General features: G+C 43.3%; 3 protein-coding genes across 5 annotated transcripts; 2 read left to right on the top strand and 1 right to left on the bottom strand.

Moving 5' to 3' along the window:
* Positions 1–1,369: 1,369 nt before the first annotated feature.
* LOC135501916 (ras-related protein Rac1-like) lies at positions 1,370–7,171 on the bottom strand. The gene is made up of 3 exons (XM_064794352.1): positions 7,076–7,171; positions 6,229–6,788; positions 1,370–1,996 (listed from the first exon to the last, which is right to left on the bottom strand). The coding sequence occupies exons 2-3, from the start codon at positions 6,511–6,513 to the stop codon at positions 1,643–1,645; spliced, it is 639 nt and encodes a 212-aa protein (XP_064650422.1). The 5' UTR covers positions 6,514–6,788; positions 7,076–7,171; the 3' UTR covers positions 1,370–1,642.
* Positions 7,172–8,079: 908 nt separating this feature from the next.
* On the top strand, positions 8,080–10,604 carry LOC135501383 (ras-related C3 botulinum toxin substrate 1-like). 3 transcript variants are annotated; one of them, XM_064793472.1, is made up of 3 exons: positions 8,080–8,166; positions 8,484–8,992; positions 10,178–10,604. In XM_064793472.1, exons 2-3 carry the CDS (start codon positions 8,768–8,770, stop codon positions 10,535–10,537), a joined length of 585 nt encoding a protein of 194 aa, XP_064649542.1. In that variant the 5' UTR covers positions 8,080–8,166; positions 8,484–8,767; the 3' UTR covers positions 10,538–10,604. The 3 variants fall into 3 exon arrangements, with proteins under 3 accessions (XP_064649542.1, XP_064649543.1, XP_064649541.1); XM_064793473.1 differs by lacking the exon at positions 8,080–8,166 and having other exon boundaries at positions 8,396–8,587; positions 8,719–8,992; XM_064793471.1 differs by lacking the exon at positions 8,080–8,166 and having other exon boundaries at positions 8,396–8,992.
* A 4,477-nt stretch (positions 10,605–15,081) lies between these two features.
* LOC135501620 (uncharacterized) lies at positions 15,082–19,774 on the top strand. The gene is made up of 3 exons (XM_064793835.1): positions 15,082–15,125; positions 16,531–17,172; positions 19,395–19,774. The coding sequence occupies exons 2-3, from the start codon at positions 16,536–16,538 to the stop codon at positions 19,772–19,774; spliced, it is 1,017 nt and encodes a 338-aa protein (XP_064649905.1). The 5' UTR covers positions 15,082–15,125; positions 16,531–16,535.
* The last annotated feature ends 5,286 nt before the right edge of the window (positions 19,775–25,060 follow it).

The raw sequence follows: 25,060 nt of genomic DNA, 5'->3' as shown, positions 1-25,060 counted from the left end.
AAAACACTAAAACTTATTCCTAGCCGAAGATTCGTATTTTCCAAAATTCTCGGCAAGGATTTACAAAAATCAAATTGTTAAGAATTAGGCCCCGGTCGGCCGCCACTTCAGCGCCACCCGTGGGGCCTAATGGTATTAGGCTAACCACGCGACGGCAAACTAGAACTTCCCTTCGGCATTTACCTCGTATACAAACCCTGAGAAAATCCAGTAAAATCCGCTTGGAAAAAATTGAAATAGAGATGAGTATATTGATAATCACTGGTTAAGTCAGGATGCCTACCAACTCGGCCTCCGTATATATCAACTTGGCCCAGGTTTCTGGTGGTGAAAGGCAGTTAGATAACCTACTTTTTTCAGTCGTCTTATGGTGAAAGACATCTGACTATCAGTGCTAACTACTCTCGTCCGGAACGGTGGTGTGGGACAATTTGTGAAAGACCATGTGAATTGGGCAACCTACCTACCAAACCCTTCTCACGGTGAAAGACAATTGGACAATCTGCTTACCACACCCGTCTGGCGGTAAAGGACAATATTGGTCAATCTACTTACCACACCCGTCTGGTGGTAAAGGACAATTGGTCAATCTGCTTACCACACCCGTCTGGCGGTAAAGGACAATATTGGTCAATCTGCTTACCACACCCGTCTGGTGGTAAAGGACAATTGGACAATCTGCTTACCACACCCGTCTGGTGGTAAAGGACAATTGGTCAATCTGCTTACCCCACACGTCTGGTGGTAAAGGACATTTGGTCAATCTGCTTACCACACCCGTCTGGTGGTAAAGGACAATTGGACAATCTGCTTACCACACCCGTCTGGCGGTAAAGGACAATTGGTCAATCTACTTACCACACCCGTCTGGTGGTAAAGGACAATTGGTCAATCTGCTTACCACACCCGTCTGGCGGTAAAGGACAATTGGTCAATCTACTTACCACACCCGTCTGGTGGTAAAGGACAATTGGTCAATCTGCTTACCACACCCGTCTGGCGGTAAAGGACAATTGGTTAATCTGCTTACCACACCCGTCTGGTGGTAAAGGACAATTGGTCAATCTGCTTACCACACCCGTCTGGCGGTAAAGGACAATTGGTCAATCTGCTTACCACACCCGTCTGGTGGTAAAGGACAATTGGACAATCTGCTTACCACACCCGTCTGGTGGTAAAGGACAATTGGTCAATCTGCTTACCACACCCGTCTGGTGGTAAAGGACAATTGGACAATCTGCTTACCACACCCGTCTGGCGGTAAAGGACAATTGGTTAATCTCCTTACCACACCCGCCTGGCGGTAAAGGACAATTGGACAACCAGAGGACCAAAACTAAAAACTAACCTACTACGGATTCATTTTCGAAAAATATTTTATTGTAGGTTGCAAGGATACATCATATTATAGAACGTTTTTTATGTGACCTATTTCAGGTCGCAGAGTATAATTAATCTCAGTCGACCTCCAAAAACGAGGACCAAAAAGCTAGCTGCGGGCCTGGTTCACTATTCTCAGTCCTTTTGGTCATAATGATATTTCACAATAACAGTACGGTAAACTTTACAACGTATGGTTAGCTGATGCACACCGATGTAGCCCTTGATTCTCCCACCGAAAGTTAGCACATCCGTATATTTGTCAAAGTAAAACACAGCGCCCGTTGGATTGCTTCTTCGGAGTGAGAACGGACCTAATGGCTTCTTCAAACACATTATGTACCCCTTTCATTGTCTTAGCAGAACACTCGACGTACTTCACCGCCCCGATCCTCTTCGCTAAAGAAATGCCTTGTTCGTATGTGATTGGGGCTTGTTTCTTTTTCCTAAGATAATCCAAAGCCTCTCTATCACTCCTCAAGTCCGCCTTCGTCCCGACCAGAATCACAGGAATGGTCCCTTTTGGAGAAAAATGACGCACTTCCGGGTGCCAGTTCTCCCTCACGTTGACGAATGAATCCGGGGAGACTAGCGAAAAACAGATAAGAAAAACATCCTGGAGCAAAAATATGATATGTATTATGTATATATGTATGAAATATATATATATATATTATGTTGGGCAACATGTATGGTGGCTTATTGTCCTTGGTAATTAGCAAGGCCTACAACTGTCTTTGCATAGTCTCAACCGAGGCCGTATTGGGATGCAAAGCGCTCACCTGCCATCAAACCGGTCTCAACCAGCACTTTCTTACAATGCAAAGCGCTCGCCTGCCATCAAACCGGTCTCAACCAGCACTTTCTTACAATGCAAAGCGCTCACCTGCCATCAAACCGGTCTCAACCAGCACTTTCTTACAATGCAAGGCGCTTACCTGCAATCAAACTTTGGTCTCAACCGGCACTGTCTTGCAATGCAAGGCGCTTACCTGCAATCAAACTTTGGTCTCAACCGGCACTGTCTTACAATGCAAGGCGCTTACCTGCAATCAAACTTTGGTCTCAACCGGTACTGTCTTACAATGCAAGGCGCTTACCTGCAATCAAACTTTGGTCTCAACCGGCACTGTCTTGCAATGCAAGGCACTTACCTGCCATCAAACTTTGGTCTCAACCGGTACTGTCTTGCAATGCAAGGCACTTACCTGCCATCAAACTTTGGTCTCAACCGGTACTGTCTTGCAATGCAAGGCGCTTACCTGCCATCAAACTTTGGTCTCAACCGGTACTGTCTTGCAATGCAAGGCACTTACCTGCCATCAAACTTTGGTCTCAACCGGTACTGTCTTGCAATGCAAGGCACTTACCTGCCATCAAACTTTGGTCTCAACCGGCACTGTTTTGCCATGCAAGGCGCTTACCAGCCATCAAACTTTGGTCTCAACCGGTACTGTCTTGCCATGCAAGGCGCTTACCTGCCATTAAACTTTGGTCTCAACCGGTACTGTCATGCAATGCAAGGCACTTACCTGCCATCAAACTGGAAACAACCGGTACTGTCTTGCAATGCAAGTCACTTACCTGCCATCAAACTTTGGTCTCAACCGGTACTGTCTTGCCACGCAAGGCACTTACCTGCCATCAAACTTTGGTCTCAACCGGTACTGTCTTGCAATGTAAGTCACTTACCTGCCATCAAACTTTGGTCTCAACCGGTACTGTCTTACAATGCAAGGCGCTTACCTGCCATCAAACTTTGGTCTCAACCGGTACTGTCTTACAATGCAAGGCGCTTACCTGCCATCAAACTTTGGTCTCAACCGGTGCTGTCTTACAATGCAAGGCGCTTACCTGCCATCAAACTTTGGTCTCAACCGGTACTGTCTTACAATGCAAGGCGCTTACCTGCCATCAAACTTTGGTCTCAACCGGTACTGTCTTACAATGCAGGGCACTTACCTGCCATCAAACTTTGGTGTCAACCGGTACTGTCTTACAATGCAAGGCACTTACCTGCCATCAAACTTTGGTCTCAACCGGTACTGTCTTACAATGCAAGGCGCTTACCTGCCATCAAACTTTGGTCTCAGCCGGTACTGTCTTGCAATGTAAGTCACTTACCTACCATCAAACTTTGGTCTCAACCGGTACTGTCTTACAATGCAAGGCGCTTACCTGCCATCAAACTTTGGTCTCAACCGGTACTGTCTTGCAATGTAAGTCACTTACCTGCCATCAAACTTTGGTCTCAACCGGTACTGTCTTACAATGCAAGGCGCTTACCTGCCATCAAACTTTGGTCTCAACCGGTACTGTCTTACAATGCAAGGCGCTTACCTGCCATCAAACTTTGGTCTCAACCGGTGCTGTCTTACAATGCAAGGCGCTTACCTGCCATCAAACTTTGGTCTCAACCGGTACTGTCTTACAATGCAAGGCGCTTACCTGCCATCAAACTTTGGTCTCAACCGGTACTGTCTTACAATGCAGGGCACTTACCTGCCATCAAACTTTGGTGTCAACCGGTACTGTCTTACAATGCAAGGCGCTTACCTGCCATCAAACTTTGGTCTCAATCGGTACTGTCTTACAATGCAGGGCACTTACCTGCCATCAAACTTTGGTGTCAACCGGTACTGTCTTACAATGCAGGGCACTTACCTGCCATCAAACTTTGGTCTCAACCGGTACTGTCTTGCAATGCAAAGCACTTACCTGCCATCAAACTTTGGTGTCAACCGGTACTGTCTTACAATGCAAGGCGCTTACCTGCCATTAAACTTTGGTCTCAATCGGTACTGTCTTACAATGCAAGGCGCTTACCTGCCATCAAACTTTGGTCTCAATCGGTACTGTCTTACAATGCAAGGCACTTACCTGCCATCAAACTTTGGTCTCAACCGGTACTGTCTTGCAATGCAAGGCACTTACCTGCCATCAAACTTTGGTCTCAACCGGTACTGTCTTGCAATGCAAGGCGCTTACCAGCCATCAAACTTTGGTCTCAACCGGTACTGTCTTGCAATGCAAGGCACTTACCTGCCATCAAACTTTGGTCTCAACCGGTACTGTCTTGCAATGCAAGGCGCTTACCTGCCATCAAACTTTGGTCTCAACCGGCACTGTTTTGCCATGCAAGGCGCATACCTGCCATTAAACTTTGGTCTCAACCAGCACTGTCTTGCCATGCAAGGCGCATACCTGCCATTAAACTTTGGTCTCAACCGGTACTGTCTTGCAATGCAAGGCGCTTACCTACCATCAAACTTTGGTCTCAACCGACACTGTTTTGCCATGCAAGGCGCTTACCAGCCATCAAACTTTGGTCTCAACCGGTACTGTCATGCAATGCAAGGCACTTACCTGCCATCAAACTTTGGTCTCAGCCGGTACTGTCTTGCCATGCAAGGTGCTTACCTGCTGTTCGGTTGTTGGTCAAATAGGACCTGAGTTAATTATTTTGTTACAACATGTATGGTGCTGGCTTGTGGTGGACGCCATCAAGAGACTTGTTTACAAACACAGTTTATTTTAGGCCTATGCACTTACCTTCTTACGTAAGTGCATAGGTTCATTTTCTATCAGTTTTCTTATACTCGCCCCATTCGTATACACAGCTGTGGTGTGAGAAGACCGGGAGGACGTTTGCTCCTGTGTTTTTTATTCGTATTCAAGGATCCGAACTTTGAGTATTTCTATTACGTTCTTTCCACGACTGATGGAAAGAAAGATTTACTGTGTGTCTCGAGCTTTGACAATTCTTTAATTCGTAACTATGCATAGAGCCAAGCACGTGTGTGCATAGACCATACATTTTGGCTACATTTCGTAGCACTGCTTACATCGTTCGTAACAAGTGTCTGTGGCGGCCGCAAGGAGCACCTTTACATGTAACCTTTATACGCAACGTTTTACGTGGATATACGTCGGATATCTGTACTTCCTGTTTGCGCAATCGTGACTTGTCTTTTGTCACTCACTTCCGGTACCGGGCTTGCACTTTTTCTGTGACGTCATCGACATGTACATGACTGTGTTTCTACGTTCTACGAGTACATAACTGTGTTTCTACGAGTTGGAGCTTCTTTGGATATGTGTTTCTCAACCAGATTGACTGACTGATGTGTTTGTGCAAGTGTCATTCATAGCAGAGAGCTCTACATTGCCACCATATAGACCATTACCTAAGTTGCTTATGTAAATAAAGTGTGTTTGTGTATTTGTGTAAAACAGCTTCAGGGTTTGTGTTTCTTCTGGTAATTTAGTAGTGTTTTTTCATGTAGCTATGGTACACCTGCCATTAAACTTTGGTCTCAACCGGTACTGTCATGCAATGCAGGGCGCTTACCTGCCATTAAACTTTGGTCTCAGCCGGTACTGTCTTGCAATGCAAGGCGCTTACCAGCCATCAAACTTTGGTGTCAACCGGTACTGTCTTGCAATGCAAGGCGCTTACCAGCCATCGAACTTTGGTGTCAACCGGTACTGTCTTGCAATGCAAGGCGCTTACCAGCCATCAAACTTTGGTGTCAACCGGTACTGTCTTGCAATGCAAGGCGCTTACCAGCCATCAAACTTTGGTGTCAACCGGTACTGTCTTGCAATGCAAGGCGCATACCTACCATCAAACTTTGGTCTCAACCGGCACTGTCTTGCCATGCAAGGCGCATACCTGCCATTAAACTTTGGTCTCAACCGAGACTGTTTTAGGTAGCAAGGCGATCACTTCAGCTCAAACTTTGGTCTCAACCGAGACTGTCTTGGGTAGCAAGGCGCTCACATCAGCTCAAACTTAAGGCGCTCACTTGTGCCATGGATTTTTAAATGATGGAGCATGATACTTACGGTATTAGGGTAAGACAGCGGCCGCAGTCTGTCATAATCGCCTTGCCCCGCCGTGTCCCAGAGTCCAAGGTTAACTGGTACGCCACTGAACATGACGTTTGTGCTATAGTTATCAAACACGGTGGGGATATGGTTTTCCTTAAAGGTATCTGTGGAATAGCTTATCAGCAGGCACGTCTTTCCCACCGTACCGTCGCCGACCACCACGCACTTTATCTGGACCTTGCCATCACCAGATTGGGCGACAGACGAGGTGTCATCATCGGCGATGTTCTCAGACGACATCTCTAACACAAGAAGTGTTCTTTCTCTATAATGTTGTTGGAATGGCTTGTTCCCTTTCGTTCGATATTTCGAGAGTGTCCTTTCTTAGTAGTGCGAGTGTCCTTTATTTGGAGGTTGAGAGAGTGACTGTGCGTCATCGGCTTCGGTAGCTAATAGGGCACTTGACAATGCTTCATCTGATGTATATTCTGAACTCTTGTAGGGTGGTTTCTGGGATTCCGCTTAAGTATTGTTTACATAGATCAGTCTATTTGGAGTGCAATAGAAAACCAAACCTTTAAAGATAAAAGAGAGAAGCCATTTGAACAACACTATAAACTCGGCCGTTCTTTGTCCTTTACTCAGCCACGAGACTCGGCGAAATATCTACTGCTGTGCATGAAAAGGTCCACCCCTGTACGACAACAATTATCCCATCCTTCACACTTTAGTACTTAACGGGCCCTGTTGGACAATTTGGGAATGATGACGTTGCCACAATTCGGCTGATATCCACACGGTCAACACTGGGTATAGAGAGGGATAGGAGTTCAAACGAAGGTGAACTACATGTTTATCCTACCTCGATTTGCCAGTAATGTGGTCAGATTCCAAAGAGTGGCAGACGATGACTACCGTGGTTAAAGAAATGTCTGCGCAATCTTCCGTGTATGGTAAATCAACTTATCTGACCTCTCCGATCAAATATACAAACATATTTATAGCATACCAGGAGAAGCGTCATCACTGACAATAGTGGGTCAAGTATGAAATGATATCGATCGTAAACTTTCACCGAAGTCTGGTCTTTACGCTTCAGTCAGGAGAGAATCAATTATAGTGTGGTTTGAGACGCTCGTCAGTTGACAGAACTCCACATGGAAAATGGACATCCTTTTAGCATTGCTCGCTTCTTGGCCAATCGCTAGACCCTTTAGCATTTTCTCCTTGGCCAATCGCTAGACCCTTTAGCATTTTCTCCTTGGCCAATCGCTAGACCCTTTAGCATTTTTCTTCTTGGCCAATCGCTAGACCCTTTAGCATTTTCTCCTTGGCCTACCGCCAGACCATTTAGCGTTGTTTTCCTTGGCCAATAGCTAGACCTTTTAGCATTTTTCTTCTTAGCCAATCGCTAGACCATTTAGCATTTTTCTCCTTGGCCATTCCCTGGACCCTTCAGCATTTTTCTCCTTGGCCATTCGCTAGACGCGTCAGAACGGAGTTTACAGTAGTTGCCTTCGTTGGAGGTGTCTAGATGTTGGTCTCTATCTATAGAGGGCGGGTTTTACCGTGCTGGGTCCAGTTGTTCAAAGCAAATTTTGTCACCAACTCTGGCGTTAACTTTTTGCCTGGTATTTCAAGTCTAACGGCTGAAGGAGATAATTCCAAGTTAAGGAAACCCCACGGGCAGTGACACTTTTTTTTCAAATAACCAGGCCCTGGACAGAGTTGATTTACTCCTTTTGACGTGAAGAAAGATTCTCCCTTTCAACCATGATCAAAACGAGATTAGTTCTAAGAATGAAGTTGTGACAATGATATAGGAAATACCTTTTAAGGTATTTGCATTCTTCCTGGTGTGTTTAAGGCTTCACTGTGACTATTTCCTGGATAATACTCAGTCATCATAATAATCCATAATGATCGCTCGATAATCCGTGATTGGACTAAATGGTATGTATTGTAACACGAGAAGTAGGGCAAATATCCATGAACTTGTGACGTGAACTGGTAACCTCGAGGCATGACCTAATTCATATACAATTACACCTGCAAGCTGTACATGGTCTAAGTATTAGTGTGAGGTCCCCCTGTCAATAAACAAATGACGTCATTGTTTCCAATTTGATCCTGAGTATATAATGATCTCGTCTTTGTCCGATTGACGATGACGGCCAAATCACACGAGGCTAACAACCGGAATAGGATATAGTAGGCGGATCATGCTGTGTAAGCCCAATTGAATTTTCTAATAATTTTTCTTTTTTGAGACGCTATCATTCCAATTCAAATACTCTTCATAAGCAGACGTTGAAAACAAGGATCCAATTTAAATACTCTCCATAAGCAGACGTTGAAAACAAGGATCGTTTTGGTAGGTCTTAACACGCGCGGTTGCAATATTTAAGTGAGAGGCGCTGCCGATCTGACGGAGGCAACACAGGCCGTGACCGACTGAGAGTGACATTATCGACAACTAAAGGAATTCGCGCCTTGTCATTTGAGAGGTCACCATCACCTTGGAGAGTCGTCCTGACGTCAAAGCAACACTTCCATGGATCACATCAAGTGTGTGGTGGTGGGAGACGGCGCTGTGGGGAAGACCTGCATGCTGATGACCTACGCCAACAACACATTCAGCCATGACTACATCATGACCGTGTTTGATAACTACTCGGCCAATATCATGGTGGACAACTCGCCGTGTTCACTGAACCTGTGGGACACAGCCGGCCAAGAAGACTACGACAGGCTGAGACCATTATCTTATCCAATGACGGTGAGTAAAAAAGATATAACCCCCCAACCTCCGCCCTATACCGTACTCAAAGCATGTAAGCGTTTCACCAATGACAATGTCCAATGATGAAATAATCCCTTTCGGTGATTTCCTCTTTTTTCAACCTTTTCATTCAAAAGAGTTATGGAACATGTTGGTACCTGTACAAAAATATGATGGACATTATTTGTAAAATGGATTAAATGGCCCGGAAGTCCTTAAACGTCGCGGAGCCTGTGGTGGTCGAACACTGTAGTTTTGGCTTAATGTCAGAAGTGCTTATCTTGATAATTAGAACACCATTACCTAACGATAATGATGGAATTCCTCGTGAACCCTGTAATGTGGGTTCAGGACATTGTCTCCCAGCTGAATATCAGGCTTCCGGGGAATATCCTGGGTCCCACTTGATGATATCATATCCGAGACAAGACCACTAATGAATATTCATAGGTTGGAGGGTCCAGGCCTATCTATTAGACGAGTGCATGTTTTTTACTCTAAAGTACATATTTGGAGAGGTATTGAAAAAATATTTGCTGTGGCAAGTCCACAGATATAAATAAATTGTTTGGTAAAAAAATAATATTGAATTTCGACAACCTGGCCATAGGGGGGTGGTTCAAATTTGGAGTGAAAATGGCCGCTATGGGTAAAAATGTCCACTTGTGTCAAACTTGTCAATTTAAAAAAAAAATTCCGTGGTCAATCACCAATTTAAATCGCACCAGTTACTCGCAAGACTAACCCGTATATCATATCCGAATTTCAGTTTCACTACTTGACGCGTTCTTTGATGCGTCGCGGTCAAACATTGACAATTTAACTGCTAAAAGGCTTACAAAATCAATTGTGGTCTTGTCTCATCCTACATTATGCACCACTATCCAGGATGCTAATAGAGAGGTTTAGGTACAAGATCATGAAAGCTAACGTTCATTCAGTAGGCCTACACTGCGACTGGTGAACAGGAGGTATGGTTTCCTTGGAGGCAACACACGTCCATGCACAGGCCATGGTTAACGGGTCATTCGGGTGAATACAATTCTTACTGGAGTGACCTTGTCAATCTCCTTATAGCGCTCCTTTTCAACTTTGCAGAAGATCGGTAGGAGATCACTTTAACACATAGGATGATTCCCCTTGATAGATAATGTAGTTATTCTTATTCTTTGTTGTTTTCAGGATGTGTTTCTAGTGTGTTTTTCCCTGATCAGCCCCACCTCACTAGAAAACGTGCGCGTAAAGTGGTATCCAGAAATCCGTCACTATTCTCCGAACGTCCCAATAGTTCTAATCGGGACTAAAGAGGACCTGCGCGAGGACGATGACCTCATCGATATATTATGTCATCAGAATAAGAAACCAATCAGCAACGTGCAAGGGCTTGCTATGGCCAAGACGATAGGTGCTTACAGATACATTGAATGCTCCGCATTGACGCAGAAGAACTTGACCACTGTTTTCAACACGGCTGTGCAGGCTGCAATGAAACCAGTGAAATTGCAGACCAATAATGGAAATAAGAAGTGTAGACTGTTATGATCCGTGGCTAAACAAGTCAATGTTCCGGCTGTTAAATTCCGTATTCTTTAACCTCGGGTAAGGGGTGATACTGAACAATGAGAATACCTGATTCTGAATAATCTGATGTCGAGTATACATATGTATATGCTGTCTTGCCAACATCTCTCAGGGCAGTTAGATTCAATCTGGCACATGTCCGAGTGTTGGAAATACTACATAATTGTTCTGAATATTTCTCTCTCTGACTTTATGGTATCATTCATGTTAAAAACAATGCAGGGTCAAAGATAATTGACTTTGAAATAAGCTCAAATGCGTAGAAATAAGTGTCTATGTCCGACTGTCACGTGACTAAACCGTCATCAATATCTTATGCAAATGACCTTGTGAGCTATAAATAGTAACTTCGCGGAATGCTATTGAAGCTGGTAGATAATGCGCTGTTCTCTCCGGTGGCTCCACACAGTAACATATATTGGCTGACCAAAATGAATGTCCTCAACTAAATGGTTAAGAGATTGGGACATATCCCATATTAAGTGCATTCTTTAATACTGAAGAGGTAATAATTCGGATTTGTCTCGAATTTAGCTTACTGTAGATATGATTAGGTCTTAGTGGTTATTTCCTGCACCTTGAGAGGCTCTTGTTCGAAAGTTACTGACCACAAATGGCCGCCGGTCTCACTGCAGATATGAATGTTTGACCAATGAGTGAGGGAAAACTGATGTCCTATCAGCGTGCGTTGTGTGCATGGTTCATTATTGTCAGTATTGCCCGAGTGAAAATCTTGGTTTTCCTCAAAACACGGATTGATTTCCCCAAATTTGTTATGTTCAGCTTCCAATTAGACCTCTGTTATGAGGAACCTGCACAAGAAAACGTGCCAATAGGGGACCCTGCAGGCAAGTGGACCGTGGTTGTAATGAGAAAGCTATTTCCCTGGTCAATGATTATTGAATATTTCATCCCTTAATTACTCTACATGGGGAAATAGCATCAAAAATGTTCTTTTATTGGTCCCTAATTTTACTTTGATGAGTTTTAGAGAGAAAATCAACAAAATTTAATTTTATTAGAAAATGCACTGGAAGTGTACCGTTTAGTACTGGTGCTGCCATCTAGATTTTTAGTTCCGCAGGTTCCTCATTGGAACACCTCTCTATAAAGTTCGATCAAAAAGAACTTCTTCCCAGATCGGGCTTTTTCCACTGGTTCGTCACACTGTCACTCAATGTCAATATATTCTGTTCGCCAATGGCAGTAGAGCCATGTCATGCGGAGGAAGGTATGTCCGCTGAGCGTTGTTCCACTGAAGTGTGTATTGCAGATGTGTATTATGGCGTTTTTCGTGTGTGCTTCCGAATTTGAGTCGGCGATGATGGCCTAGGCCTACAGGATCACAGCAGGGATAGGGTATACTAAAACACTAAATGTATTCCCATGTCTGTGAATTAATTCCATCACAACATGAAGCGTATAGTTCCATCACAACGTTAAGTCTTTATATGTAAGCATGTCTATTACACGGACCGAAAGTGAATGGTACTGTGCCTGCGTTCTTCGATAGAAATGGGACGACGCCGTTAGGGTCAACGAACAATAGAAACGTAATACATTAATATGATTCACCTTTGCATGAATCCCTTCAGCCATGACTGTGATGCCCGAAAGTCCAGTCTATGGGGGCGGTCCCTCTCTAAGAGTTCCATATCTCCATCTGGCAATTCCCCGATCCACTGACGAAATTCCCTCGTTGCTTGTCCTGTGAGATCTTTCCCAGCTACGGGAAAACCCAGCATCCTTCTATTTCGATACCAGTCTGCCAGAGAATCTTCCACCTCGGGCCAGAAACCTTTAAGCACAAACAATGGCCTAATTATCAGCTCTATACAATCATATGACTTTTCTGTGAACAAGCAAATAGTTTATGCTTAAAGAGATCAAAATCTTTATTTAGACTGGCTGAACGTTGTAAAAATAACTAAATAGGTGATTACATCTTATGCAGTTAATTGACTGGAGTCAGTAATGTTATGCACGATATGCAATGTTACCTTGATGCCAGCTCACGACCCGGGGGAACTCGAAACTGCTAAATTTTAAGAATGGAAGCTTATTTCCACCTTAGGTTTTAACCGGGCCGTTCAAAACTCCCCATTTTTACAAGCGTTTCGCGATAGGTTTCCTTTAGCCTGTGGAAATCGATTGCTTACCAGTATCTTCTCATTCGTCATCGTCGTCGTTTACCCTCTACAAACTCAGTTCTAATGTCATCTTCGTTTCTTATCCAGTCCCGAAATGTCGGCGCCCGAATATTTCGGAATCTTCCAAAATGAGTTGGTGTCTGCCCATGTTCCAGCCCTTCTAAATGAGCTAACCAATATTCATCCAAATAATCGATTTTTTGCTGTAAGGAGTATGCCTGAAGCCGTCGCCTTCGCGGTCCCCCAGCCTCGTCCATCGCCGTATTTAAACAGCATGAGGAAAGAACCAAAATAATCCAAAAGCAGATCATTCGTCTTCGTTTGGAAAACAAATTTTGCAGTGTGGGCCTTGATCAGGCGCGTGTCATGCCCTATAGACATTTCTAGGCCTTACATCATTCGATTGATTGAGGGGCTGATTGAAGGCCTACAAAATACCACCATTCGTACAGGTAATACAAGCTGTTCCATCCATTATTTTGCTACCCCTACTATATTACGGTATTATCAGAACTTAGAAAATTTTATGACATGGACTCGCGTCGAGGTAAGTTGAATTCTCCCGCATGTAGGAAGATTAGAGTTCACGATGAACTTGTTTTGAGTTTAAGCAATGCTTGTTTTCTCTTGCTACTGTATATAAAGTCACGCTGTACATTTGCCGCTCAGTCATTTGTTAATTAAATGTTTGTGGTTATTGTAATGACTTGTTTCTTCATTTATCAACCGTGGTTATAATTAAAGCATGAGTGGCCCGACAGGAGGCGAAGATATGAGTTCACCTCTGCAAGAATGGTTCGGGTCGTCTGCTAAAATGACGGTTACGTAACTGAAGACATGTCCCGTCACAATCAGGTCGACTTTGTCGTGCTGGATCGGTACATGTAACGGGTCACTGAGGTAAAACACCTTCTGCATTAGTGGCAGCAAAGTGAAGCAACATTTTATATCTGGCTTACAACTCGGATTGAAAATCCCGAAAAGATCCTGATTTTATACGATTCCGGCCATTCATTAACGAGATATATATACATATTTGCTAACTAGCGGCCTGCCCAAGAATCAGATCAGACGGAAGTGTTATCTACATGGTCAGCAGTTGTCAGGATAGACACTTCCCAAAGACAAGGTGACCTGCCAGTACCACGATGTCGCCATCTATATGAAGAAATTGGAACGTCGACCTTCCCGAAAGAGCATCTGACCGTACAAGTTGAAATGTGTTATTTAGTTATTTCACTTTCCTTTATCACGATATTCTACTTATTTCTGACTATCGGTTGGAACAACTAGAGCCTGTATGCTGTTACTGAAGCAAATGAGATTGATTTGCTCTCACTAGTGTGAAAAAGTGTGGTGCAACTCGATTTGAAATGTAACATGTACTCTTTCTATGCCTAATCCATTGAAATATGTACTCTTATGATAGAAACCATTGCAATCAATTCGGGTAAAACGGCGATTCCTTTAAATACAATGAAACAGATGTGCAGCATCTAAGGTTACACAGACTAAAGCAGATTTGTTCGTACCGTGGAGTGATCATGTTTCTTGATGCCAACTCCAACATCGGGTGTATTTTTAAAACTTAAGTGGTGGTGTCAATTTAAGCACCGAATTGAACCCCACTTGTTCTGTGTTTTGGGGTGAAATTCAATTGAGACCATATCCATATCAAGTTTGACCCAGGCTATTTGTACTACAACACCATGAAGTTCCCGCTCCCATCTAATTGTGCCAATACCCCGCTTGTCCAGTGATTCATCATTTCCGTCATCTATCAAAGAGTTATAAAGTCCAGGACCAGTAACAGTGCTGGTACTTAAAACATTTTGTCGGAGTGAAGCGAATCGAAAGATCATGTTCCCAGTGTCCACCTCATCGAAGCATTGCAAGCCCTTGTAGAATTGTTCTTCTTGATTTTCACAAAACTGCCGGGCTACGATTTCCGAAGTTTCCTCTGGCTCGTTATGAGTTCTCAGGATCTCTCTGGTTCGAGTAGCCAACTGGTGCAGTCATGTAGCTTTCATGTTGAATAGTTCACCTCTCACAACCACCACTAAGAAATTAGATAAAGTCTGTATGTACTATTAACGTGATTATCCAGCATCGAGTCTACATGTACTTCATCGACTTGGAAGGGGAGAGTAACATGTCATGTCAGCTGCAGAGAGCAGTAGTGGCGCCAATGAACAGAGCCAGACTTAAGACCGAATCAGCTTTCAACATCTGCTGTCAAACCGTCTGCTTGACATCAAAATCTTGCCTGGTTAAAATCTTAACTCTGTCATAAACTCGTCATTCTGGCTGCGACCGCCTCACAGTCATCATCATGTTTCTCCTGTGGTTGCCTGTTTTAGCTGTTGCTCTTTCATTAGCTCCGGCTGTCGCACCCTCGGGTAAGTTAACCATAATTATTCCTCACATTTCCCGGCAGCAGTTTCTGATAATTTCAGTTGCCTTTAGTGTCAAGCCATGTCAATACCTGCTACATTTCGGTAGTTTCAAATGCGTTAATGGGCGAGTTTGTAAAGTGAATATAACGTCACACTGTTTTATTTAACACTTCAATGAATAACTGTGGAAAATCTAATCATGTGAAGTTTTTGAAAATTGTGTCAGTGGCAACAGAGGAGTATAATATTTAAGGCATTGGTACCGAACTGGAGGTATTGATTGTCTCACCCAAACCGCGAGGGTAAAGCTAAATTGTAGACCAAAACCCAGACGTAGCCGAGATTTTGGCCAATATTTTAGCTCTACCCGAGCGGTTTGGGTGAGATCATCAATACCGACAGTGAGGCATCAATTTCTATTCTAAAACATCTCAAATTGAATATCGAATAATGTGGTTTTAAATGCTTTTGAAAAGCTTCCACATTTTGCACCAACCCAAGCGGTTATGGTTTTCTCATCCGAACCTCTGTGGTGAAAACGAGGCTATATATATTATCCATTATGACAATGAAATAAAGGGACTTATCTTGTCACATAAGGTTAGTTGGGAATATAAGTTCATGGTGATGGATAGTTGGCGCCAGAATCTAACCGAGCATATATTTGTCTTTATGGTCATAGGGGGCGCTACCAGTGCAAACCATTGCATTTAAAGGGAGCTAATGACATTAGGGTAGTTTGGAGTATCGATTTTGGTTGGTTCATGGGGATTGATAGGTGGCGCCAGCATCTAACTGTGCAGATATTTGTTGCTATGGTCATGAATAGAGGGGCTACAAGTGGGGATGGAAAGGTGGTGCCAGCGCGAGGAATGGAAGGTATGAGACCCGCACCACACCAGAGAGTGAATCTCAGAATCGAACCCATGACTGAAGCACTTCACCACCCCATCGAGGAGTAACAATCAAGAATTGTATCTATGACTAACGCGCTACAACATCACGTTAATGAGGGGTAAATATATACATATTCAAACCCATGGCTTACGTTCTTGAGGAGTTAATCCCAAGAATGGAACCCATGACCAAGCAATACACCATCCACAATATGGAGGTACGGATATTCTGTGGCCGTTTTAGCCAAAGGTTAATTTTAGGAAGACAAAATGGCGGTGTCAAAAATAATGGTCGCTCTCCCATTGCGATCGTTGCTTTCTTTGCGCAAAGTCCAGTAAGCCCTCTTAAATAACTAGATTTGATGATAAAAATGTAAACTTTACGTCCTATTCATCATTTTTGTAAAATGTGTCGCATGTCTTCCAAATTTGCATCTAAAAGCTTCGTAAAACAATGGCTACTTTTGTAAAACACCCTGCGTGCCTTAGTGTTTGTCGATTAAATGTTTCAGGTGGTATGTCGAGCTGTGGTTCGTGGCTTCTTCTCGGACCTAGGATCGAGTCCAAACCAAGCGGCCTTGGTGGCCTAACCCTATCTACCGTAGGAGCCACAACTCTCACCACCGGCCCTGAAGGTATCAACGCATGGGTTTTCACCGGGCATAACTACGTCAAGATAACCAGTGACGGAAAGCTGGATATTGAGCGTGATAGTTTCACAATCGCGACTTATCTTTACCAAGACGTACTTAGAGACGAAATAATCGTGGAGTGGAGAGGAAGAGGAGATTTCGGAACTCACATGTGCATTTATCAAGGCAAGCTTTTGATCAACATGGATGCCCATACTGGACGCAGCCTTGGTGAATTTCATATTGCTCCACCAACTAAGAAATGGTCGTTCGTAGGGATCAGCTACAGTCAACAAACTGGCAATTTGGTGATGTGGGTCGATGGTAATGTTGTCATCAAGAATGTCGGAGCCATAGGACTCCGAGACATGTTGGGTGATTTGTACGTTGGACTCAGGCCGGCAAATGGTGGGTCCAAATTCACGGGAAAGCTGGCCGGAACAACGCTGATGAGATGTGCAGTCAGTGGTAAGGCCCAGATCGAGGAACTTAGGAAGCTGATCATAAGTAGAGCCAAACCTGGTAAGTTTAAACACGATGCTCTTTCTACCACATGGGTAAATCATTAGAATACGAAGGTTTACCTGACAATGAGTTTTCCCTCACAGCAGTCTTCTGATGTGATGAATTATCTTCTTATCTGAAATGTCGGTATTCGAATTACATCGTGAATACATAACACTTTTTTTGTTCTCGATCTGGCGGCGTATGCCCAGTAACCACAGACATAGTCTCGTCATCTACCAGGCATACTTCGCCCGATATGTCCGTTTAACCAAGCAATAACTAAGTTATTGTTCTGACGGTTTGGGTAAGAATAACCTAGCAAGGCCTATTTCGGCGAAAAACTCTGACCATCTGACCCTAATGTCATGCGTATCGTAGGAACGTTTGCCATCGAAGCGCATGGGGTATGTGGGCCTCTCTGCAATTCGGCATCGGCTTCTTAACAGCTTCCAAATGCATATTATGAGAAAGTTATCAATCACAATAGACTTTAAGCTGGGAGAGAGTAGTTCGATCTGATCTGAACTGCTTTATTCTCATCACTCTTCAAAGTATGCAAATTGGTTCTTTGTTTTAAGGAGACAGCACGAGGCTGTCTCCTCACTCGCATAAAGTAGCTAAGCTAACGCAACGATCTGCTCTACAACTTGGACTTTTGCAGTGAGTGCTCTCTCTATGTAGCCGGTTTGGCAAATAAATATATATTTCTCAAATTTTGGCCAAATCGATCTATAATCAATCTATATACAGTGTTGTGTTAGTCATTCTGAGTGTATCTAGGGGATAAAAGTGCAATTGGTCGCACTCGGCTGCAATATCGAGCTCCGAGTAGAACTTTTCATCTTGTGCAGCATCCGAGCGGCGTATTTCGGCTCGAAATTACCCCACGGCCAACTCTCTCATATAACTAGATGCATCCGTACCATCTCTCTCATATAACCAGATGCGCCATCTCTGTCATATAACTAGATTTGATGTTAAAGATGTAATGCCAAATTCATAAAGGGCTTTTAGCTTAAAGGCCATGACTCCTGCTTTTATGATTGCATGACATGTACAAATCCTCAAACACTGGACTTAAAGCTCCGCATTAAATCAAGTTTGATCAAAATTGAAGAACCCAGTCCAGAGATATAGCAAATTAACGGCTTTGTTTACATGTTATGTAACAGCCTTGGTTAGGTTTCTAAGTAAAGTCAGGCGGCAGGTTTACTGACATAGATCAGGCTGACGTTGGATTTCTTACTATAAATAGTATAAATTTGTCTGTATTACCTTACTTTATTACAAGGTATATCGAAGCTTTGAATTAGAAATACATTATGATAGTTTAAGCATTGTATAAATTGATGTATTTGATGCAATTTTCTGTAAAAAGAATCGAATTTGAAAAATTAATTAAGTTCTATAGATTTGCCTAAATTGTCTAGAACACCTAATTGGACCATATTTGTGGGGTCTATGTATTTTTGGCATTGATTTTGTTTCCCCACTTCATGAATTAGCTCAAATAACACTTTCTAGATGTGAGATTTGACTTTTAAAATAAATGTAACCGGTTTTCCCAAAAAATTAAAATATTTAATTAAAATATTTTTTGGAATACAATAAACTCATTTATCATGGGCAAAAGTATGCTTTCTTACTTGAACATTGAAAATGTCAATGAAAAACAGACATCATATATCAATTTTAAGAGCATTTATTGATATGTGTCCTCCCAAGTAGGGCAATAGCCTGATCTACATCACAACTTTGGTGAACCCGCCGCCTGGCTCTAACAAGCCAGTTGCTAGCCTGATTAGGTGATCTAGTTGTCAAACACCTGAAAGGCTGTATCTTCAAAATGGATGGATCAAATTGCATGGGGTTTTCTGTATTATATAAATTGTTATGTGAACTTTTGAAATCGTCTTACAGCAGGAAATGGCCAAATACCTGGAGTTATGGCCTTTAAAACAGCGTTTAACTACTAAATAGAGAGATTCAGGTCCTTCATGTAAATCTTCCCAGAATATGAATAGGCCCCGAAACTGATTAGGGAGAAGTTACAGACGACTAACCCATAAACGCCCTTTATGAATTTGGCCCTACTTTATGTTCCTATTCATTATTTGTTTCAAATGTGTCACATGTCTTCAAAATTTGCATCTAAAAACTTGGTGCTCGCCAAATTTTGATGATGACACCTTTCGTGCCTTAGTGTTTGTCGATTAAATGTTCGATTTCTGTTTCAGGTGGTATGTCGAGCTGTGGCTCGTGGCTTCTTCTCGGACCTAGGATCGAGTCCAAACCAAGCGGCCTTGGTGGCCTAACCCTATCTACCGTAGGAGCCACAACTCTCACCACCGGCCCTGAAGGTATCAACGCATGGGTTTTCACCGGGCATAACTACGTCAAGATAACCAGTGACGGAAAGCTGGATATTGAGCGTGATAGTTTCACAATCGCGACTTATCTTTACCAAGACGTGCTTAGAGACGAAGCAATCGTGGAGTGGAGAGGAAGAGGAGATTTCGGAACTCACATGTGGATTTATCAAGAAAAGCTTTTGATCAACATGGATGCCCATACTGGACGCAGCCTTGGTGAATTTCATATTGCTCCACCAACATAGAAATGGTCGTTCGTAGGGATCAGCTACAGTCAACAAACTGGCAATTTGGTGATGTGGGTCGATGGTAATGTTGTCATCAAGAATGTCGGAGCCATAGGACTCCGAGACATGTTGGGTGATTTGTACGTTGGACTCAGGCCGGCAAATGGTGGGTCCAAATTCACGGGAAAGCTGGCCGGAACAACGCTGATGAGATGTGCAGTCAGTGGTAAGGCCCAGATCGAGGAACTTAGGAAGCTGATCATAAGTAGAGCCAAACCTGGTAAGTTTAAACACGATGCTCTTTCTACCGCATGAGTAAATCATTAGAATACGAAGGTTTACCTGACAATGAGTTTTCCCTCACAGCAGTCTTCTGATGTGATGAATTATATATTCTTATCTTGAATGTCGGTATTCGAATTACATCGTTAATACGTCCACTGTTTTTGTTCTTGATCTGGCGGCGTATGCCCAGTAACCCCAGACATAGTCTCGTCATCTACCAGGCATACTTCGCCCGATATGTCCGTTTAACCAAAAAATAACTAAGTTATTGTTCTGACGGTTTGGGTAAGAATAACCTAGCAAGGCCTATTTCGGCGAAAAACTCTGACCATCTGACCCTAATGTCATGCGTATCGTAGGAACGTTTGCCATCGAAGCGCATGGGGTATGTGGGCCTCTCTGCAATTCGGCATCGGCTTCTTAACAGCTTCCAAATGCATATTATGAGGAAGTCATCCATCACAATAGACTTTATACTGGGAGACAGTAGTTCGATCTGATCTAAACTGCTTTATTCTCATCACTCTTCAAAGTATGCAAATTGGTTCTTTGTTTTAAGGAGACAGCACGAGGCTGTCTCCTCACTCGCAAAAAGTAGCTAAGCTAACCCAACGATCTGCTCTACAACTTGGACTTTTGCAGTGAGTGCTCTCTCTATGTAACCGGTTTGGCAAATAAATATATATTTCTCAAATTTTGGCCAAATCGGTCCATAATCAATCTATATACAGTGTTGTGTTAGTCATTCTGAGTGTATCGAGGGGATAAAAGTGCAATTGGTCGCACTCGGCTGCGATATCGAGCTCCGAGTAGAACTTTTCATCTTGTGCAGCATCCGAGCGGCGTATTTCGGCTCGAAATTACCCCACGGCCAACTCTCTCATATAACTAGATGCATCCGTACCATCTCTCTCATATAACCAGATGCGCCATCCCTGTCATATAAGTGGATTTGATGTTAAAGATGTAATGCCAAATTCATAAAGGGCTTTTAGCTTAAAACAGCGTTTAACTACTAAATAGAGAGATTCAGGTCCTTCATGTAAATCTTCCCAGAATATGAATAGGCCCCGAAACTGATTAGGGAGAAGTTACAGACGACTAACCCTTAAACGCCCTTTATGAATTTGGCCCTACTTTATGTTCCTATTCATTATTTGTTTCAAATGTGTCACATGTCTTCAAAATTTGCATCTAAAAGCTTGGTGCTCGCCAAATTTTGATGATAGCACCTTTCGTGCCTTAGTGTTTGTCGATTAAATGTTCGATTTCTGTTTCAGGTGGTATGTCGAGCTGTGGCTCGTGGCTTCTTCTCGGACCTAGGATCGAGTCCAAACCAAGCGGCCTTGGTGGCCTAACCCTATCTACCGTAGGAGCCACAACTCTCACCACCGGCCCTGAAGGTATCAACGCATGGGTTTTCACCGGGCATAACTACGTCAAGATAACCAGTGACGGAAAGCTGGATATTGAGCGTGATAGTTTCACAATCGCGACTTATCTTTACCAAGACGTACTTAGAGACGAAGCAATCGTGGAGTGGAGAGGAAGAGGAGATTTCGGAACTCACATGTGGATTTATCAAGAAAATCTTTTGATCAACATGGATGCCCATACTGGACGCAGCCTTGGTGAATTTCATATTGCTCCACCAACTAAGAAATGGTCGTTCGTAGGGATCAGCTACAGTCAACAAACTGGCAATTTGGTGATGTGGGTCGATGGTAATGTTGTCATCAAGAATGTCGGAGCCATAGGACTCCGAGACATGTTGGGTGATTTGTACGTTGGACTCAGACCGGCAAATGGTGGGTCCAAATTCACGGGAAAGCTGGCCGGAACAACGCTGATGAGATGTGCAGTCACTGGTAAGGCCCAGATCGAGGAACTTAGGAAGCTGATCATAAGTAGAGCCAAACCTGGTAAGTTTAAACACGATGCTCTTTCTACCGCATGGGTAAATCATTAGAATACGAAGGTTTACCTGACGATGAGTTTTCCCTCACAGCAGTCTTCTCATGTGATGAATTATATATTCTTATCTTGAATGTCGGTATTCGAATTACATCGTGAATACGTCCACTGTTTTTGTTCTTGATCTGGCGGCGTATGCCCAGTAACCACAGACATAGTCTCGTCATCTACCAGGCATATTTCGCCCGATATGTCCGTTTAACCAAGCAATAACTAAGTTATTGTTCTGACGGTTTGGGTAAGAATAACCTAGCAAGGCCTATTTCGGCGAAAAACTCTGACCATCTGACCCTAATGTCATGCGTATCGTAGGAACGTTTGCCATCGAAGCGCATGGGGTATGTGGGCCTCTCTGCAATTCGGCATCAGCTTCTTAACAGCTTCCAAATGCATATTATGAGGAAGTCATCCATCACAATAGACTTTATGCTGGGAGACAGTAGTTCGATCTGATCTGAACTGCTTTATTCTCATCACTCTTCAAAGTATGCAAATTGGTTCTTTGTTTTAAGGAGACAGCACGAGGCTGTCTCCTCACTCGCAAAAAGTAGCTAAGCTAACGCAACGATCTACTCTACAACTTGGACTTTTGCAGTGAGTGCTCTCTCTATGTAGCCGGTTTGGCAAATAAATATATATTTCTCAAATTTTGGCCAAATCGGTCCATAATCAATCTATATACAGTGTTGTGTTAGTCATTCTGAGTGTATCTAGGGGATAAAAGTGCAATTGGTCGCACTCGGCTGCGATATCGAGCTCCGAGTAGAACTTTTCATCTTGTGCAGCATCCGAGCGGCGTATTTCGGCTCGAAATTACCCCACGGCCAACTCTCTCATATAACTAGATGCATCCGTACCATCTCTCTCATATAACCAGATGCGCCATCTCTGTCATATAACTGGATTTGATGTTAAAGATGTAATGCGAAATTCATAAAGGGCTTTTAGCTTAAAACAGCGTTTAACTACGAAATAGAGAGATTCAGGTCCTTCATGTAAATCTTCCCAGAATATGAATAGGCCCCGAAACTGATTAGGGAGAAGTTACAGACGACTAACCCTCAAACGCCCTTTATGAATTTGGCCCTACTTTATGTTCCTATTCATTATTTGTTTCAAATGTGTCACATGTCTACAAAATTTGCATTTAAAAGCTTGGTGTTCTCCAAATTTTGGTGATGACTACCTTCGTAAAACAATGACTACTTTTGTAAAACACCCTTAGTGCCTTGGTGTTTGTCGATTAAATGTTCGATTTCTGTTTCAGGTGGTATGTCGAGCTGTGGTTCGTGGCTTCTTCTCGGACCTAGGATCGAGTCCAAACCAAGCGGCCTTGGTGGCCTAACCCTATCTACCGTAGGAGCCACAACTCTCACCACCGGCCCTGAAGGTATCAACGCATGGGTTTTCACCGGGCATAACTACGTCAAGATAACCAGTGACGGAAAGCTGGATATTGAGCGTGATAGTTTCACAATCGCGACTTATCTTTACCAAGACGTGCTTAGAGACGAAATAATCGTGGAGTGGAGAGGAAGAGGAGATTTCGGAACTCACATGTGCATTTATCAAGGCAAGCTTTTGATCAACATGGATGCCCATACTGGACGCAGCCTTGGTGAATTTCATATTGCTCCACCAACTAAGAAATGGTCGTTCGTAGGGATCAGCTACAGTCAACAAACTGGCAATTTGGTGATGTGGGTCGATGGTAATGTTGTCATCAAGAATGTTGGTGCCATAGGACTCCGAGACATGTTGGGTGATTTGTACGTTGGACTCAGGCCGGCAAATGGTGGGTCCAAATTCACGGGAAAGCTGGCCGGAACAACGCTGATGAGATGTGCAGTCAGTGGTAAGGCCCAGATCGATGAACTTAGGAAGCTGATCATAAGTAGAGCCAAACCTGGTAAGTTTAAACACGATGCTCTTTCTACCACATGGGTAAATCATTAGAATACGAAGGTTTACCTGACGATGAGTTTTCCCTCACAGCAGTCTTCTCATGTGATGAATTATATATTCTTATCTTGAATGACGGTATTCGAATTACATCGTGAATACGTCCACTGTTTTTGTTCTTGATCTGGCGGCGTATGCCCAGTAACCACAGACACAGTCTCGTCATCTACCAGGCATATTTCGCCCGATATGTCCGTTTAACCAAGCAATAACTAAGTTATTGTTCTGACGGTTCGGGTAAGAATAACCTAGCAAGGCCTTGTCATTCCCAATAGGTGAAATAAAACTCCAATACCAAAGTTTTAGCCTTGTGGTAGCTTTCGGCACCTCACACCTGTCAACATATTATATATATGTCTCCGCTCTCAATAGAATTTGGAACAGAAAATGTTGGCCATTCAAGCATGAGATTACAGTTAAGGGTACACTTTCGTAATTTCAATAAAGAGAAAATCAGGCATCTTATTCCACGAGCAGCACGATCGTGTGGCAGGATCTGCGTTCAGAAAATTGAGATATAAGGGTAGAAGCTAATTGTAGAACTCGAGGAGCTAGATTTTGAGAGAGAACATTTTGTTACGGCCTTACTTGAAATATATATGCAGGCATATCTCTGCCTACGTAATTCCATGATGTGGGTATAATAGGGTTACAGGAAAATTCGTCCCCGGATAATTCGTCCCCAGAAAACTCGTCCCCGCAAATTCGTCCCCGGATAATTCGTCCCCAAGAAAATTCGTCCCCGGAAAATTCGTCCCCGAGGATAATTCGTCCCCGAAGATAGTTCGTCCCCGGAAAATTTGTCCCCGAGGATAATTCGTCCCTGGAAAGTTCGTCCCCGAGGATAATTCGTCCCCAGAAAATTTTACAAAGTTGAAAGTTTCTGACTTTACTTTCCAAGACTCTTAAGTCTTGTCGAATGGACTGTAGTAATAACTACTACTTTCGATTTTTCTCATTCAGTGTAACATCTCTCTTTACTACCCTACTAGCTAGTTACCTACCCCACTATTTTTTAATAGGTAGAGGTAGGCAGGCGAAATATTTTATTGAAGAATTTAGAGTTTTTCTTTCATTCTGACC

This window comes from Lineus longissimus, chromosome 17, assembly GCF_910592395.1.
Source record: "Lineus longissimus chromosome 17, tnLinLong1.2, whole genome shotgun sequence".
Classification (NCBI taxonomy): Eukaryota; Metazoa; Nemertea; class Pilidiophora; order Heteronemertea; family Lineidae; genus Lineus; species Lineus longissimus.
The sequence above is the reverse complement of the archived record's forward strand: the minus strand, read 5'-3'. Positions and strand labels throughout refer to the sequence as shown.

What these genes read in the sequence shown, in the direction of transcription:
- LOC135501916 (XM_064794352.1), bottom strand. Translation starts at nt 6,513, where the DNA reads ATGTCGTCTGAGAACATCGCCGATGATGACACCTCGTCTGTCGCCCAA. An exon ending in CGCTGTCTTACCCTAATACC is followed by an intron (nt 1,997 to 6,228) that starts GTAAGTATCATG and finishes TTTTTGCTCCAG; the next exon opens with GATGTTTTTCTTATCTGTTT.
- LOC135501383 (XM_064793472.1), top strand. Translation starts at nt 8,768, where the DNA reads ATGGATCACATCAAGTGTGTGGTGGTGGGAGACGGCGCTGTGGGGAAG. An exon ending in CATTATCTTATCCAATGACG is followed by an intron (nt 8,993 to 10,177) that starts GTGAGTAAAAAA and finishes TGTTGTTTTCAG; the next exon opens with GATGTGTTTCTAGTGTGTTT.
- LOC135501620 (XM_064793835.1), top strand. Translation starts at nt 16,536, where the DNA reads ATGTCGAGCTGTGGTTCGTGGCTTCTTCTCGGACCTAGGATCGAGTCC. An exon ending in CATAAGTAGAGCCAAACCTG is followed by an intron (nt 17,173 to 19,394) that starts GTAAGTTTAAAC and finishes TTTCTGTTTCAG; the next exon opens with GTGGTATGTCGAGCTGTGGC.